The sequence below is a fragment of the Tachyglossus aculeatus genome, chromosome 13 (assembly GCF_015852505.1).
Source record: "Tachyglossus aculeatus isolate mTacAcu1 chromosome 13, mTacAcu1.pri, whole genome shotgun sequence".
NCBI lineage: Eukaryota > Metazoa > Chordata > Mammalia > Monotremata > Tachyglossidae > Tachyglossus > Tachyglossus aculeatus.
Genome location: NC_052078.1, coordinates 19,161,080 through 19,180,414, shown reverse-complemented (window position 1 = coordinate 19,180,414; position 19,335 = coordinate 19,161,080). Strand labels below are relative to the sequence as shown.

The following is a 19,335-nucleotide window of genomic DNA, read 5'->3' as shown; positions in this document are numbered from 1 at the left end:
GTCAGAAGGTCATGGGTTCTAATCCTGGCTCTCCCACCTGTCTGCTGTGTGACCTTGGACAAGTCACTTGACTCATCTGTGCCTCAGTTACCTCAACTGTAAAATGGGAATTAAGACTGTGAGCCAGTTCGGGACAGGCCTGTGTCCAACCTGATTTGCTTGTATCCACCCCAGCACTTAGTAACGTACCTGGTACATAGTAAGTGCTTAACAAATACCACTACTATTATTATTATTATCACTATTATGTGTGATGTAAAGTGCTCACTATGTGCTGAGTATTATCCTAAGCATTGAATGCTTCTGGAAGCTTTCTCTTGAAGGGTGGAGATTTTTTTCATCGAACCAATGGAAATACAAGGCACCCTGGTGTACACATATTCTAGTTCATTCATTCATTCATTCATTCAATCGTATTTATTAAACGCTTATTGTGTGCAGAGCACTGTACTAAGCGCTTGGAAAGTTCAAGTTGGTATAAGTATAGAGACGGTCCCTACCCAACAGCGGGCTCACAGTCTAGAAGGGGGAGACAGACAAAAAAAAAAAAACCCCAAAAAATTAACAAAATAAAATAAATAGAATAGTAAATATGTACAAGATTTGTACATATGTATGTCTTTACAGTATTTGAACTCAATGATGACTCTTTAACTATAGATCTTGGGCCTGTAGAAATGAGTCACTATGTTTATCCTTGATTTAAGGGGTATCCCAGTTCTTCCCTGAACAGTGTCCTCTTAGAAGACTGTTTGGTACAAAAGTTTAGGTCCAGTTGCTTTGGTTCACACTATACCACTGATATTAGTAGGGCAGAGCTCTTTTACAATGAGCAGATGGTAGCAACTTACAAAACGTGTTTTCATTTTTAGAGGAATCTTATTTAGGTGGAAATAATGTCTCCTTTTAATTTCCACTTTGAAATTCTCTTTGTAGCTATGTAATGGAGGATCAGTGACTGATCTTGTGAAGGGACTTTTGAAAAGAGGTGAAAGCATGAAGGAAGTTCTCATTGCCTATATTTTACGGGAGGCTCTTCTGGTAAGAAAAAAGTGTGACTGCAAGTTTCGCTAATTGTAATCTGTTCTGATGAAGCAATAAAGGAATAGCTGGCTATCGTTACTACGTCATTACAGAAGGAAAGGCGTTGGTTGGTCATGCTTCAGGAGTTTCTGACCAGTCTACATCAGCAGTAGCAGAAAGACTTGAGACAGTGGCCAACTGGAGAGACAGAGGGAAGGGTCACAGCGGTGCTGGGGAGAGGAGGAAGTGTTCCCTAGTTCCTCAAATTGGGTGTCTCCTCTCCTCTACTAAACTGGCTCTCTTTTAAAAAAAATTGTAATAATAATAATGGCATTTATTAAGCGCTTACTATGTGCAAAGCACTGTTCTAAGCACTGAGGAGGTTACAAGGTGATTAGGTTGTCCCAAGGGGGCTCACAGTCTTGATCCCCATTTTACAGATGAGGGAACTGAGGCCCAGAGAAGTTAAGTGACTTGCCCAAAGTCACACAGCTGACATGTGGCGGAGCTGGGATTTGAACCCATGCCCTCTGACTCCAAAGTCCGTGCTCTTTCCATTGAGCCACGCTGCTTCTCTGTACTTAAGCGCTTATGTGCCAGGCATTCTGTTAGGTACCGGAGTAGATACAAGCTAATCAGGTTAGACACAGTCCATGTCCACGTGGGGCTCACAGACTCAATCCCCATTTTACAGATGAGGTAACTGAGGCACAGAGAAGTGAAGTTACTTCCCCAAAGTCAAACAGCAGACAAGTGGCAGAGCCGGGATTAGAACCCAGATACTTCTAACTCCCAGGACCATGCTGTATCCACTAGGCCACACTGCTTCTACATTATTTTGCCCCCAGATTTCTCCCCCCAGTACATTTTGGTAAATTTGGTTCAAGCTCCCCCAACTTGGATCACTTCTCTCTACTCCCTGGGTGACCTGTAACTCTGCTCCAGTTTTGCAACTTACTGCTGCTCCCTACTTTCCCACCTCTCACCTCTTTCCTCTTCATCATCTTCTGAAAGCTGCCTCACTCCCTCCCCTACTACACTGAAGGCTCAGAAAGTCGGGGCAGTGGTATGGAGGAGAGTAGTCAAGCACGCCCCTAGTTCGGCACAGAGAGGTGATGGTGCATGCTAAAAATAAACCATAGATGGGCACAACTGGAATAGACTCCTAAGGACAGTGCCATTTCTTGTATCAGCCTAATGGTCATCCAACCCAAGATTTCATCTCCAACAGAGGCAACAGGGTGCTTGGAAAACTATAGGGTAGTTGCCCTCTTAGACATCCTTAGACGCCACTACTGGGGAGAATCCAAGAATTCAGTTGGGTCAGTAAAACTCTGCTTCCCCATCTTGGGGAGCTGCCCTGTTCATCATGCCCTAGGTAGATCCCCCCGACAAAATACTTAATACAGTGCTTTCCACACTGTAAGGACTCAATAAATACAATTTAATTTAATGAACATAGGACCAAAGTAGACTGCCTTCCTTCACTTTATCTCCCACCCCACTGGCCTTCTCAACATCCACCGAGTCTTAGGGATGTAGGACCAAAAGGTTTCTATTTTACCTTTGATCTGCCCAATAATAAACTGTGATAGACATTCACAATTTTGAGCTTTCACCTCACTGTGGGTATTGTGGGTGTATATTCAGAAACTGTTTTTCATTTTGGAGGCAAACCCACTTAGACGATCTCATTTCCCGGCTCCGCCACTTGTCAGCTGTGTGACCTAGGGCAAGACACTTAACTTCTCTGTGCCTCAGTTACCTCATCTGTAAAATGGGGATTAAGACTGTGAGCCCCACGTGGGACAACCTGATCACCTTGTATTCCCCCAGCGCTTAGAACACTGCTTCGCACATAGTAAGTGCTTAACAAGTACCATCATTATTGTTATTAGTTCAGTCATCATGGTATTTGTACCTATCTGAGCTAAGTGGCAGCAGTGAAATGAAAACTCTGCACATCATCAGGAAACAAATAGTTTATGGTAATCAGAACTGAGCATCTATTTCTCTCTTCACCTAGTTTTGAAAGGTGTGTAAATTCAGCTTTGAGGAAGAGCCTAAGAGATGGAAATTCTAAATGCATTGACATTATCTCTGTGCTTCAGTTAAGACACCTTTTCCCCAAAGCCCCATGTCCCTAAGGTATCCCCATTTATATAGGGGAACATTAAGCTCATTCCATCAGCACCTGACTTCCACTGCAAGTCTCTTTTCTGTTTATAAACCTCACTTGGGCAACAGAGATGAAATTATTTTGGTAAGAGTAAAACTTCTTTGTTGCCGAAAATAAAATCCTTGGCAAATTGGATACTGAAATGAGGATTCTTAGATGCCAAAGTGTCCATCTCCTGTTTTCTTCCTATAGTCTTCCCATTTTATTTTGAAACTACTTGAAACTCAAACACTTCCAATTTCTGAAAGAGCAGTGCAGTCCTTATCAGAACCAAGTCCTGCCCAAATTTGTCATGGTAAAAATTAATGGACTGTGTTTTTTTCTCCTCAGGGGCTTCAACATTTGCACAACAACAAGACCATTCACCGAGATGTGAAAGGAAACAACATCCTGCTGACCACTGATGGCGGAGTTAAGCTAGTAGATTTTGGTACCTTGTTTTTATTTTATTCTTTACAAAGGTTTATGTGTGAAAACATAGGTGAATAAGAGAGACTCAGAGCCCATTTATTCTTTTGTTATTGCTGGTTCTGACTAAGGAATCTACCCAAATAATCACAGAGAATCGAAGATCTGTAAAATATTGAGGAATTTGTTGAAATTTTGGATTTTTAAATACTTTGCCTGTTCCCATCTTTTGTATTACTATTATTAGTTGTAATAATAATGTCTTTATATTTATATTAAGTACTCACAAGCATGTGTAAGCTCTCTCTAGATAAGTGAGAACTTAATAATAATAATGACAGTATAAAGAATACAAGATTCTAAAACAAGGAGCCTATCCCTTGAGGGGCTCGCAGTCTTAAAAAAGAATCAGGCAATCAATGGTACTTATTGAGCGATTACTAGATGCAGAGCACTGTACTTAGCAGCTGGGAGAGTACAATATAACAGTTGGTAGACATGATCCCCTGCCCACGAGGAGCTTACAGGCATGTAAAACAATGGGAGTAAATTATGTAAAGTAAATTACAACCAACAATCCAAAGATTAAGAACATTAAATATAGCAAGGAGCTAAACAAGAACTTAGGGGGTGGTCTTCAGGCTTCTTACCACCCCGGTGGCAAATCTTTGATTACAAACAATCATCATGTTCACTATAGTCACTCCCATGGCAGCAGACAAGAAGCTGATGCAACTTTGACCACATTCTTTCTGTTCCAGGTGACCCCTGACAACCTGCCCTTCTTCCAGGCTGCTGGGCTGCTTTTGTTTTCTTACTTTGTCACCTAATCATTGTGGCATTTGGATCTATTTCCCCTTTCACTTGGGGCCAATGAGGTTTCCATTGGCTATACTGTTTCTCTCCCTCTTTCTTTCCATCCTCTACCTGTCTCATCTCCTCCCCACTTTGTGCCTCTTCAAGTCCCACCCTTCTCCTAGCCCACTTTGCCCTCTCTCCCACCCACTTACACCTCCCTCTGTCTTCTTGTTTTGCTTTTTCCCAGCTCTCCCTTCCCTCGCCCCCTATTTTGTCTGACATTGTTGTGCTCTGTCTGGCTTTTGTTCTCCCTGTTCCTCTTGTCTTGGCTCTGCTTTCTCTCTCGGTCTCTGCCACCTGGTAACACCTCTCTGTGCTTTCTCCTGATCTCTATGTGTCTAATATAGTCACACTAGCCCCATCGGGTAGGGAAGGAGCAGCAATTTTTTTATTTTGTAAAGGGAAATTGAAACCAGCAGAGTTTTTACTTGTGCCAAGCCACAGTCAGTAAGGGATCTAGGATGAAATCCAGGCTTTTCCAGCCCAGTTCTCCTTTCATATGAGTTCACTGGGTATGGCACTCCAGCACAGTATTCTTGACTGTTTAGGCATTCTCCCCTTCGGTTGTCCCACAAAATTGTTTCACCAGAAAAGTCATCTCTAGACCATTGCTCCTTGGGCATGTCTGCCAGATTTCTCCCTTAGCCGCAACCTAGGACAAATCTCCAGTTAAGCAGTAATGCAAGACACTCCACACTGATGGAGAAAAATATGAAGGGCTGGGTATGGTGATCCTCAGGGAGAATTTGTCTGGGGATAGCCCCCTGTTGTATGAAAGCACTACAAATATAGGCTCTTAACTGCTTTAAAAGACTGAATATTGAAGGAATTGAGTAGAATAAGAGGGAACTGCTTAGTTGACTCTTCAGTGTACCTTTCTGGGGCGTTGCTGTTACATTGAATATGCCCCCAAATTCTCAAACCAAATCCTATTAAGCCAATACACAATGACAGTCTGGTAGTAATCCTGCATTTACTTATCTGTGAGCAATCAACCTCAACCTCCTTCCCCTTCAAACCTTTTCCAGTCTCATCTCTTTTGATTTCCTCCATCCACCTTCTGGCAGAGGCTAATGAACCATGAAATGGCCACAAAGCAGCCAACCAAAGGGAAAGAAGAGGAGACAAAGCCCTGTTATTCCACAAACTGGACAGTCCCTGAATAATCAAGAATTGGTGATATTTCTGTTCTACCTCAAATGACCTGGTCCCTAAAAAATCAGGCACTCATGATATTTCTGTTCTGTCTTGAATGATCTGGAAAGAAAAATAACCTAGACTTAAGTTGACTGTGTGATTTTTTTTTTTTTGGTCCCTTCAAAAAGTTAGGAAAACAGTGGGGTAAATTGTAATGAATCATTTAAGTAATAATAATTACTGAACTAAAGGTTTTATTAAGCTTTCCCCAGCCCCTTAAGTAGTTTACCCTTAGTCACTCTGAATACACAGTTGCTTTTAAGAGAAAGTTGCTGTTAAGGAGTGATAGGGAAGCAGGGTCCTCAGAAAATGAAATAAAGTTTGTAGGCCGTCAACTTTTTTGACCCATAACCAAGAGTGAATATTTCATTCAGCTAGAACACATAATTAGTACTTTCAGAAGGTGACATTTATCTTGCTTGAAAGGAAAAGCATTTATAACTCAGTCACTGCATGAAGCCTTGCCATGAATAAGTTGACTCATTGCTTTTGAGAGCTTTCTTTGTTACTCCAGCTGATATTCCGTCCCCCCTCCTCTTTCTTAACTGTCCCAAAATGAACATTTTCCCAAGCTGAATTCCACTGTACAGCAATAGAGATAATTTCATGCAAATGTCTTTGGTACTGAATGCTCGCTAGTTTGACATCTATCGCACTGAAGTCTAGGCCAAAATGTTCTTGGGTTTAATTTTTACTTGTTAAAATGAAATGGAACTTAATAATGGGGGCATCGTGCCCCCAGAAAGCAAGGTCAATTTCAGATCTTTGAATGAAAAAATCGGTACGCATTAATAGGAAGTTGTTATTTTTTCAATGTTCAAATCTAGCAGTGTTTGGTATTGTCACCTCAAAAGCAGTTTATAAAAAAAAGTCAGTAAATATTTCTTCAAGTTATGTTTCTGGCTTGTTTCAGGATATTTTCAGCCTTTGTCCTTATGAGACATCGAGTGAAGGAGAAGGTTCCCTAGCAGTAATTTATAATTACTTACATAGTGAACTAATTTGATTATATTTTTAATAGAGCATTTTATAGACTTTTTGGGTACTTGAAAATGTGGTGCTGTGACCTATTCGTATACAGTGAGCCACTTACAGCAGTAATGTCCCTGTCTATTTTTATTCCCTATTCCCTCTTAACATCACCACTCCCATTATGTTAACATCCAGTGAAAACCAGAAGATAGTGCAAATATTTTGGTAGGATAAAATAACACCTTTCCAAGAAGAAACCCATACTTCCCACTGTCTGTCTTAGACCATTGCAGAATGGTAGTTACTCTACATGCTGAACTATTGTGGGCAAGGAATGTGTCCGCCAGTATGGTTGTATTGTGCTCTCCCAAGCACTTAGTACGGTGCTCTGTCCACAGTAAGCCCTCAATAAATATCACTGATGGACTTCAGAGTCCGAACAGTGCTTGGCACTTAGTAAGCACTTAACAAATACCATCATTATTATTACTATTATTATGAAAAAGAGCTCAGGGGAGTGGAGAGTGGGTGAAATTGGATAATAGAGGATCAAGAAGTGAGTTGGAGAGAAGGTAGAGGCAGTGGGTGAATGCAGCCCTCTCAAGACAATTGAACAGAAATGGAAAGAGGGACATGGTGTGATAGTTGTATGGTGTAGTGGGTCAAAATAAAGGTTTAGGAGGATGGAGATGTGGGCACAGATGAAAGTGGGATAGGAGCTCTCAGAGAGTGAGTGGTTGAAAAGATCATTTCAAGGAAGGTAGCTGCGTGGGGCAAGTGTTTTTGAAGGTGAAAAGAGTCAGTTTTGAAAGCAGGAAAGCAAGCTCTTGGGAAAACATTTGAGAGGGAAGAAACTTGGGTGGTGAGGGGGTGATGTCTTCAATTTTGTTAATTCCATTCCAGTTTTCAAACTTCCTTATATTGCTGTGATTTGTTACTTTCTGGTCTCTTAGCCTCTCTTTCTTTCACTCTTATTTCTGTCCCCTTTCAGCATCTTCCTCCAGTTCACCATGCTTCCTATTCTTCTAGTCTTAAACTTGTTTTTTCATTAATCCCTTCAGCTTTCTACTTAATGCTTCTGTACACCTCCCCCAGCTTTTGCCCCACTGTGATTTCTCTCCCTGGGGTGTTTCCTGTGCAAGTGCTTATGTAACTGTTAACTTTGGGAGTTTGTTCCATGTTTTAATTACAGTCTAGTTAAGATGTTTTTCCTAATCTGCTTTGCTGCCTGGAGCTTCTTAGCCTTGATTCATGACTTTGATCCTCACTCCTTTCACAAACAGCTTTAAAGAAATCACCAATTGCAGAATTTTCCACATTTGGATCATGTCTTTTCTGAGCTATCTTCCTACTGAATATGAATTTTATTTCCTCCACTATTTTCAGGCATTCCTTTGTCTTCTGTCCCATTCTTTTTGTAGTGTGCCAGGAATGCCATCCCAAATGTTCACAAATTCTCTAGGTGTTTATTTCATACATAGCTCAGGATATAATTGAGCTGTAGAAGATTGAGAGAGGGGCAACCAAGATCATCTGGGGCATGGTGCAGCTTCCTCATGAGAAAAGCATGAAAGGATTATAATTCCTCAACCTGGACACACAGAGGATAAAAGGGGATGTAAATAAGTTTGCTTAACAATGAAGGTTGTGAATAGGTTAGACCCAGATAAGTTGTTTACCAAATCCCATAGCATCAGGACAGAGTATTACCAGTGAATGCTTGAAGGTGGAGAATTAAATAAAAAAAGGCAGGAGGAAACATTTCTTTACATGGCAAGTAGGAAGCATATCTTCATAAGGAGAAGCAGCGAGGCTCAGTGGAAAGAGCCCGGGCTTTGGATTCAGAGGTCGTGGGTTCAAATCCCGGCTCCGCCAATTGTCAGCTGTGTGACTTTGGGAAAGTCACTTAACTTCTCTGAACCTCTGAGCCTCAGTTACCTCATCTGTAAAATGGGGATTAAGACTGTGAGCCCACATGGGAGAACCTTATCACCTTGTATCCCCCCCAGCGCTTAGAACAGTGCTGTGCACATAGTAAATGCTTAACAAATGCCATCATTATTATTATTATTATTATTATTATTATCAGTGGTATTTATTGAGCACTTTGTGAAGAGAACTATTCTAAGCGCTTGGGAGTACAATACAGTAGAGTTGGTAGATGGAATTCATAATTCTGTCTATTTGTTCTGATGATTTTGACACCTGTCTACATGTTTTGTTTTGTTGTCTGTCTCCCCCTTCTAGACTGTGAGCCCGTTGTTGGATAGGGACCGTCTCTATATGTTGCCTACTTGTATACTTCCCAAGCACTTTAGTACAGTGCTCTGCACACAGTAAGCGCTCAATAAATATGATTGAATGAATGAATTCCCACAGAAAAATGTGCAGACCAAAATATCGGCAGGTTTAAGAGGGACATGGTTCAGCTAATGCGTAAGAGGTCCGTGATAAGCTGTTGGAGGGAATGATTGAGGATGTTACAGGGTACATATCAAACCATGCTTCTGGAGGCCCTCATGGTGCCAGCAATAGACTGATGGAGCTATAGGCTTGATTCTCCCAGGGCAGAGGCCAAAAAATTGGCTTTGACATCAAGTAGTAGAAGTAGTAGTAGTAGTAGTAGTAGTAATTAAATTTACTGAGCACATGCAAAGTGCAGGACATTTTTTAAATGCTTGGGAAAATATATATTCCCTGTCACAAGCAGCTCACATTCTACCGGGGAAAACAGACATATAAAATTATTTACATATATATTGAGAAGCAGCGTCACCTAATAGAAAGAACATAAGCCTGGGAATCATAGGACCTGGGTTCTAAGCCCAGCTCTGCCATTTGTCTGCTGTGTGACCTGGGCAAGTCACTTAACTTCTTTGTGCCTCAGTTATGTCATCTGTAAAATAGCCCCACATGGGACATGGACTCTGCCCAACCCAATTGTATTGTATCTACCCCAGCACTGAATACAGTGCCTGGCACAAAGTAAATGTTTAACAAATATTATTTAAAAACTGTATATAATGGGTGCATGAGGAAGAATAAGAATCAGGTAATAGAGTCATCCTGTCAGGATGCAATCCTAATAAATCAGAATAAATGATTGAACATAAAAATGAAATGTACAGATTTACATATGTGCTGTAGACATATGTGTATGTGATGAGGTTGGGTACAAATACCCGTGTGCTAGAGGTGACAGCTATGCTCATCCGTGGAGTTCCAGCTGAGCTGTGAGCCACAAACTGGTTTCCACAGCATCATTACCATTAAGCTTTGGATTATCTTGCTGTTCCAAGGAAATTGATGATTTATGCCAAAAATGTTTGAGCAGCTTCTCATGGGGCAACATATTCGGGGGTGAGCTGGCCAAGCCACCTCGTCCATTAACAGGAAGGCCATTCATTGTTTTAATTTGGAGTTAAAGGATAAAGGAGACCTGGAGTCACAAGATGTAGAACATCTTCATGTGGATGACAATAGCTGTTGCAGTTTGCATCCAGGCAGAGAAGCTTAGCTTCAGCTCTTTGTTTTCAGTGCCTTGCTGATTTGGAGTAGTGGTAGCAGCACTCACTGAAACAGTCAAATAATCAATCTTATTTATTGAGTGCTTACTAAGTGCAGAACACTGTACTAAGTGCTTGGAAGAGTACAGTATAACAGAGTTGGTAGATGTGTTTGCAGTCCACAGCAAGTTTACAGTCTAAAGGGGGATATGCTTATTGCAGTGCACAGTACTAGGTACTTGGGGAAAAAAATTAACAAAGTGACACATTCCCTGCCCACAAGAAGCTTATACGCTGTAGGGGACAAACATGAAAGTATTTACAACTAGAGAGGTCAAAAAAAATTCATCACATATGCATGAGTCTTAGGGAGAGTTTAACATGGTAGATTGATTTATGTTTTCTAGAGTCTTCAGTCTATGTGCTATGCACTGGGATATGAGATAATCAAGTTGGACACAGTCCCTGCCCACACGGGGCTCACAAGTCTAAGTAAGAAAGAGAAAAGGTAGTTATTCCATATTTTACAGGTGAGGAAACGGAGACACAGATAATTTAAGTGACTTGTCCAAGGTCACACAGCAGAATCAGATATCCAAAGGCCCACGACATAAGCCTACATTGCTTTAGAGCTGAAATTAAGAAAATTTTCTTAGAGGAGCCTTGAAAACTAGGCCAGGCCTTCATTTTTCCAGTTTGGCTCCTATGTAGTTATGCCTGAGGTAAGGGCGAGAGGCAGGCAGCCTTTTAAAAAATCATTTGAGTCCCAAGAGTCTGATTCCTCAGACAAGTATGGAGGCCTCCTGAGTCAGGCTTAGTTAACTTGCTCAAATGGGAAACATAAATTTTATCAATTTACCCATTCCCTGAAAGAGCCTTCAGAAATATCATCTGTAATATGATTAATTTCTTTGGTCTCAAATGCCAGTGTCCTGCCAGGGGCAATTTTTTGTTCCTAATGTGCCTAAAGAACATGGTGACTTTCAAGTCAAATGAAATCTGTCTTTGTCAAAATTAAAGCACCATCTTGGATTCTTCTAACTTAAAATTTTATGTGAAGGAAATTTTAGATTGGGTTGATTCATTCCATGTACAGTGCTATGCATATAGTAAGCGCTCAAATACTATTGAATGAATGAACATTTACTGGTTCCTGCTTATCCATAGGAAGGTATGCTTACAGCCTCTGACAAAATAAAAGCCAAGCTCAGTCATTCATGCCTTTAATGCATATAATGCAACATAAGTAAATGCAGTGTCAAACGTGAAAAAGCTTTGAAGGAGTTTTTTTCAAATAAGAAGAACCTTCCAAAGGAAAAGCTATGTTTTGTGGAGAGCTACTCTAGTGAAACTCTTTCCCCAGGCATGCTGCTAGAAACTGCTTAGAATTCAGTGTTAAAGTATATCTTAGTTAATTTGTTAAATCTTCAAGTAAATGTTTGTGAGCTACATTATGCATTCCTCAAACACGTAGCATAGTGTTCCACACACAGTTGGTGATCAATCAATGCCTTGAGCAAGGATGATTTATATTATTAACATAGATTAAAGAGCAGAGTTGAGGGTAAGAAGATTAAGCAGGAGGTTGATTTAATATTTGCATTTCTGACTGGGAGCCCTGATATGTGTATCTGTTCAAAAATCTATTCACCAGACATACTGTAGTCCTGGCCATTTCAGTATGAACTCGTCACACCAGTTTATTCCATAAGATTTGATTTAGGATTCTCTTTTATAAAATTACAGTTCAGCAGTTCCTCTGGAAGGATAAAGTTGTATTACCTAAGCTAACCAGAATACCTGAGCGTGGATAATCTTCTAAATTGAGTTTTCTCGCCTTCCTTTCAGGTGTGTCCGCCCAACTCACCAGCACGCAACTTCATCGGAATACGTCTGTGGGGACACCATTTTGGATGGCCCCTGAGGTTAGACATCTTCCTTCTTCCTTCCTCTCAGTTCTCTTTTCGGAAACTTCCGCAGCTAGGTTAACTCTGGATTGTTTAAGGTCTTAATAAAGAAAAGAAGCAAGATAAAGCAATGACTTCTATTTTTTTGAATTTTTGTATCCTGGTTTGAAATTTAAAACAAGAGGTAAATATCTTGGGATGAATTAGAAATTATCTGTTCAAGGAAATTAAATATCCATTATATATCAGACAGTTCCATGCAACGTCACCACACCCTGGTGGGAACTTGACTCTATACTGGATTGTGTAGATTGTCGTTCTCACTATCTTCTGAAGAAATGTAGAGGCAGAGTTGCCTAGGTGGAAGAGCAGTGGACTGGGAGTCGGGAATCCCAGTTCTAATCCCAGTTCTCCCAGATCTGATGTATGACTTCTTGCATCTCATTTAGTCTTCCTGTGCCACAATTTCCTCATCTGTAAAGTAGCAATAAAATACCTCCTATCCCTACTTCTTAGACCGTGAGCCCCATGTGGAACTGGGACAGTGTCAGATTTGATGATCTTCTACTTATCCATATTTCTCACAGTGCTTGGCATAGAGTAAGCACTTATTAAATACCTTTAAGAAATTATTTTTTGAGAAGAAATTGATTGCTACAGTTCCTCTTCCATGAGTGGTGGCTAACTTTTTTTAATTTTTTTTTAAATGGAATTTGTTGTGTATCTACTATATGTCAGGCACACTTCTAAGCTCTTGGGAAGATAAAAGCTAATCAGGTTGGACACAGTCCATGTCCCACGTGGGGCTCACGGCCTACATTCTGCATATGAGATGATACCCATTCTGCAGATGAGGTAAGTCACAGAGAAGTTAAGTGACTTACCTAAGGTCACACAGCAGACATGTGGCAGAGCTGGAATTAGAACCCAGGTCCTCTGATTCCCAGGCCTGGGCTTTCCACTAGGTCACACAGCTTCAAACCAGTTGTGTTCCATCCAACCCATTGTGCTGTTTGGTTACTCTCCGAAGTGAAAGAGAACATGAATATAAGGAGACAGAGTTTTATGATCTCCAGGCTTATCATTTTGCAGTCCAGAATGCATTTCTGTCAGTAATGGTCACAGTTTGTTCAAAGGAGAAATCAGGATTTTATCCCAAAGGTTGCTTAGGAGTATCCTTCTCTGCTATGGTTTTATAGAATTCAAGTCTGAGTCCTTCTTTAACTTCTCTGTCATTATTAAAGATCTCAGAGGAAATTTGGGAGTCTCGTGAGGCTTTGTATTGGCTCACCGCATTTGTAACGTGAGTTTGCCTTTCCTTTCCCTGCCTTTGATTAGGTTTACAGGTTCCTCAGTTGATCTTGGAGGGCTCCACTTGGTTGCATCCATTGACTCTGCCTTCAAAACCAGTAATGGATGGACCTTGTCGTTTGTCTTGTTTTCAGGATGAATTTTTACAGAATTCCCTCATATAGTTCTTAGTTGTTCCATTATCATAAGCAGTGATTGGGGGAAGGAGGGAGGGAGCAAGGAAGTGATGAGACAGTCAGCCCCTCCCCATCCCATATTTAAATGAATGCATTCTATTTGATCAGGGCTCTCAGAGTTCATCATTTTGTGCCACCTCTGCCTGTGAAGCACGGATCTGTCAGTCAAGGGCATTGATGCAGTTATTTGGAACAGAAAAATGTGAGCATTACTGGGTCAGGCCAATGTTCCACCCAGCCCAGGACTCTGATAACAGCATGAAAGCCTGCTTAGAAAGTGGTGCTAGGGCTGCCCTCTTTGGTCAATCAATCAATCAATCAATCATTCGTATTTTTTGAGCGCTTTCTGTGTGCAGAGCACTGAACTAAGCACTTGGGAAGTACAAGTTGGCAACATATAGAGACAGTCCCTACCCAACAGTGGGCTCACAGTCTAAAAGGGGGAGACAGAGAACAAAACCAAGCATACTAACAAAATAAAATAAATAGAATAGATATGTACAAGTAAAATAAATAAATAAATAAATAGAGTAATATATATGTACAAACATATATACATATATACAGGTCTCCATCCTCCCCGCACCACTCTTTTAATGGTTTAAGTGAGCATGCTGGAAAAAGGATGGAAAGTAAGTCCAAACCTTGGCCACGTTTCTATGACTTGGTCTTCCAGGTGATTGCTTGTGAACAACAGCTGGACACCAACTACGATGCCAGGTGTGATGCTTGGTCTCTGGGAATCACGGCTATCGAGCTCGGAGATGGAGATCCACCCCTTGCTGATCTGCATCCTATGAGAGCCCTCTTCAAAATACCGAGGTAAAGGGGTTAGGGGCTTTGGGCCAAGCTTTCACACCCCCGTCCCAACTAAAACGTTCCCTACAGGAACTGAAATAATTGGTCCAGGGGCCAGAAGCAGGTTCCTGGATGGCCAAGTTCAACAGAGACATGGTTTGAAACATCATTTGGTCTACTTGACAAGATTGGCTAAGTAGCAACATTTCATGGTAATCAACAAGATTGAACTGAGAGCACAAGGGTAATATCAAGGCTGCTCCATTACCTACGTTTCTTTTGTACCTTCTCCAGCCAGACATGGTTAGAAACCAATGTTTGTCTTTCCCGTACTCCAACTTCTTAAACAGCTGCACTTGAAAGGTCTGAAGCCTAAAGAGTCCTGGGAATTTAGCAGAGGAAGAAGGTTATTGGTCCCAAGCTGGTGAATAAAGGATCACCTGATTATTCTGTCTAGCAAGACTGACCATATGGTATCATTTAGCTGGGAGAGTTTCTATTTTTGTATTCTGTCTTGAAACATATGAGAAAAATTGTTCACATGCTGCAGAATGTACATTATCTTTGTTCATCTCTTAAGCACATTTTACAGTGACCTTAGCTGTTCTTGGTCACTTTAAATGCTTGGATATCCACACACAGGCTGGAGCATGCTCAGTTAAAGTGCTACAGCATCCTAGGTCTTGCCTTATCTCCCTGCTCCCATTTCTGACCCAGCTGCTTCAAAAGGTGGTGGCATAAACCTGCAATTAACATTTCCTTTCCATACACTCTCTTGATCCACTATCTCTCTCTCTTGATCCACTAACTATTGCTTGATTGATTCTGCTGTACAGTCTCCCATTTCCCCTTGCCTCCAAGATATCTCCATACTAATGTCCCACTTGGACCTCAAACTTCAAATGCCCAATACCGAGCTTTTCATCTTCACTCCTTCTTGTAAATTTTCAATGTCTGTCAACAAGCCCACCATCCTCCCTGTCCCATTTTGGATTGCTTGCTGTCTCTCTAAATCCTGGCAGTGATTCCTCTCAATCGTTTCCTGGATCCACCACCCCCTCTTCACCCAAACTGTCATCACCGTGGTTCCCACTCTCAATCTTCCAATGAGACTATTGGTTATATCAACTTCTCCACCATTCTCCCAATTATCAGCTCTCCCTCTTCTCCAAGCTATTTCCCTGGCCATCTTCCTAAAACTTCACTCGTCACACCTCTCCAGTCCCAAAAAACTTCCAAAGAAAAGCTTATTCCCGCCATTTCAAGCTACTGGCTTTAAGGCTCTCCTCCAGTTTTCAGTGTCTGTACATTTAAATTTTCAGAAAGGCACAAAAGAAGTACCAATTTTAGCAACAATTATGTCTTGTGTGCCACATCGTCACCTCCAGATAATCCCAAGGGTTTTACAGAAAGTTTTGGCTTGTGTTTTCATGGTTATGAAGCTGCATATTTTCTTAATGAGCCACTGCCAACGGCACATTAATTTCATTAGAAGATGTTTAAAGAGCAATGTAGAACTGAAGAGAAAGTATTTCTGTGACCTTAATGAAAACAAAGACCTGTTTGAATTAACATAAACCAGCACTTGAGGAAACTTCATCAAAACGGCTGATCAATGTTTCTTGATTACAGACTTAGAACAGCCTAATTTTCACATGATTTCCCCAAGTATTCAGCATTCTTGTCAGAGGAAAAATAGAGCCACTTTTTCAGATAAAACTGATTAATTCAAACCTCTTAAATAGTCTTGCCATGCTCTAGGAAATCGTAAATGGGAGCAAATATTATTCCCTGTCTTTGGAGAGATGTTTCCTAATTCCAGAATAAATCTCCCATTCCTTTCCTTAAATATTGTGTGGTCTGTGAGGTTGCGATGGTGAGCCCATCATGTGCAGGTGGATACCTGGTACATGTGGTGGTTAGCCTCTTACTGTCAAACTGAATGTACTCTGCAAGTGTTCATCAGCTAACCTGTGTCCTCCCACATCGGAGGGAGGCTTCCAGAACAGAGGAGACACATAAAAAACAATGAGCCCAAGTAAACAGTTGAAGAAATCGCCCTGGACCAGATCACTCCCACTCCTTTCCATGGCACCTCGCCAAGTTGTTAAAGCTACGGGTTTTGAGTGGGAGAGGAGAGGTGACTAGAATCCTGGCTCAGAGAATAAACTGTGGTCCTCCTTTTCCATAGGACTGGCCCTAGGGACAGTCAAAATGGCAAAAGCAGTGGGGAAAAAAACACAACAGGATTCCCACCTCTTCCAGGGCTAAAAAAGCATGACGATTCCCGGAAGTGGCATGGTTTAGTAGGAAGAGCACAAGCCTGAAAGTTGGAAGATCTGAGTTCAAATCCTGGCTCTGCCACTTGCCTACTCTGTGACCTTGGGCAAGTCACAACCTCCCTCTACCTCAGTTTCCTCATCTGTAAATGGGGATTCATACCTGCTCTCCCTCCTACTTAGTCTCGGAACCCTATGTGGAACAGGGACTGCACCCAAGCTGATTAACTTGAATCCACTGCAGCATCCAGAATTGTGTGACTCATAGTAAATTCGTAATAAGCATAACAGATCCTCCCCCTTGTGTGCCTGCGGCCCTTCATATGCATTCTCTAGCCCACCCTGCCCATGTTGCCAACTTGTACTTCCCAAGCGCTTAGTACAGTGGTCTGCACATGGTAAGCGCTCAATAAATACGATTGAATGAATGAATGAATGAATTCTCCAGCCCACCCTGCCCCCATCTCCACCAGATCCAACTCTGGCACGACAAAATAATAAAGACAAACATTAGAAGCAGTAATACTTATTGAGCAACTACTGAGTGCAGTACAGGGTACTAAGTACTTGGGAAAGTACAACAGAAGACAAGAACATTCGTGCTTACAAGGATCTTACCTTTAAGGGGGAAACTGGCCTAAAATTATTTACAAATGGATAAAATCTGGTGTTATACTTAACACCTATCCAGATTCAAACTCTGCCTTATCTGTAATACCCTCTCTTCTCCCATAAAACAAAGAGAGGTAAACATTGTGGTTTTAACAAGAACATTGGAAATGCTTTCTCTAGTGGTCTGCTGTAGTCGAAACTATTAGCCTAGACTTTCTTCATTTTTTTACATGATTCTAGTTTCTAAGAAGATTCTTTAAAGAACTCCTGTTAAAAGTGAGGAAAATGGGCCATACACTAAATTTTATCAAGGGAACAAAGAACCTGTCACTGTGTATGAATAGTAATTAATTGCTAATTAGTTTCTTTTGTATTTGCAGGCATGCTTAAAAAACTAGAGTAGTTTGGGTATGAGAATAGTTAGAATATCTTGGATATATTTCTTATGGTTATGCAAAGACTGGACTTTACATCTATGAGGATAGTGTATAGATAGAGATAGAGAAGCAGCATGGCTCAGTGGAAAGAGCATGGGCTTTGGAGTCAGAGGTCATGGGTTCAAATCCCGGCTGCGCCAATTGTCAGCTGTGTGACTTTGGGCAAGTAACTTCTCTGTGCCTCAGTTGCCTCATCTGTAAAATGGGGACTAAGACTGTGAGCCCCCCGTGGGACAACCTGATCACCTTGTAACCTCCCCAGCGCTTAGAACAGTGCTTTGCACATAGTAAGCGCTTAATAAATGCCATCATTATTATTATAGTGTTTTCTTTTGATGGCTGGAGACGGGCAGGAGAGATTGTCACTGTGAAGACCTCATGCTTTTAGAGCTGAAAAGGTTGCCAGACTGGGATCAGAAAGAGTCTGAGGTCTCTCTCCTTCCCCCACAGGCAGTCCTCTATTTTCAATCACTCAGTGATATTTACTGAGCATCTGTGTGTAGGAGAGCACTGCACTGAGTACTTGGGAGTATACTGTAAAGCCAGATGTCTTGTCTCTGTCCTCAAGAAGCTTTTAATCTAGTCAGGGAAGTTTATAGGAAATCCGGGAAGTGATTGAGTATGATAGATCTTAACTCTCCCCACCTTACCTGTGTTCCCAGGGTTGACAAGACAGGCTTCCACTCATCCTGCTCAAAGGGTGGGTCTTCTCTTCAGAGATGTGGGTCGGGGAAGGAGGAGCCATCGTGGCAGTTGGGTGGAACCAGTGAATTCTGGAGTCCAGTGGGTGAGGCACCTATTAGGCAGCTGTTTGGCTGAAGCTTCAGGGTAACTACCTCAAGCCCACTGAACACAGGAGGTGCACCATGGAATCCCAGCAGCTGTGTCACACCTCTCCCCTCCCCACCACCTTTGCCTCTATCCCAATTGTTGCTGAGAGAAAATAGCCCTTGCAGTATTGCCCAGGGTAGTGAATGGTGTGCAGTGTTTATTCCAATGATTCCACCTCTCTCCTCTAAAGGGCACCAGTCCTGCATCGCAGTGCTGAACCGCGTGGCCTCTGCCTCTTAATTATTGAGGCTTATGTTGTGCCTCAATTTCCCTGGGGACATTCTGAAAGACCCCAGCTTCTGAAAGACATCATTCTCCGTAACTTGTTCCCTCTCTCTGTTAGCACCTGTTGTCCAGAACCTGTGGTATAACTTTTATCTTGATCTTTGCAGAAGCCCTCCTCCAACTCTCCAACAACCAGACCTGTGGTCTGCTGAATTCAATGACTTTATTAACAAGTGAGTAACAGTAGAGGCTTTTCCCTGGTTTTAAATCAAATGTTTCCTTTTTATGACTATCTGGTGTCCTGCCTGGCATAATACTGTATATCTACTAAACCTCTCTGTCTTCATCCCTAAAGTGTTTTTAAGTAAAAAAAAAATGGGATTTCTTTCCTTTTCTAATATAAGCTAGTTGCTTAACCTCATAGAAAGTTCCTCATTATTCAATATTGGATTTGTCATCTGGTTTATTGGTTATATCATATCCAAATTATTAATTTTCTTGCCCCACAGATTGCATTATACACCCACTACTTCTATCTTAATTTCACATTAAGAAGCAGCATGGCTTAGTGGATAGAATATGGGTCTAGGCATCAGAGGGGCCTGGATTCTAATCT

The 19,335-nt window shown here is 41.5% G+C and overlaps 1 protein-coding gene across 2 annotated transcripts in view; it reads left to right on the top strand.

The window, feature by feature from the left end:
- Positions 1-19,335, top strand: part of MYO3A (myosin IIIA) — a 124,390-nt gene that overhangs the window by 26,678 nt on the left and 78,377 nt on the right. For both annotated transcript variants that reach the window (XM_038755712.1, XM_038755711.1), the window contains exons 4-8: positions 937-1,041; positions 3,533-3,632; positions 11,992-12,068; positions 14,214-14,359; positions 18,887-18,952. In XM_038755712.1, coding sequence (XP_038611640.1) covers positions 937-1,041; positions 3,533-3,632; positions 11,992-12,068; positions 14,214-14,359; positions 18,887-18,952 — 494 coding nt within the window. The remainder of the gene's footprint in view (positions 1-936; positions 1,042-3,532; positions 3,633-11,991; positions 12,069-14,213; positions 14,360-18,886; positions 18,953-19,335) is intronic.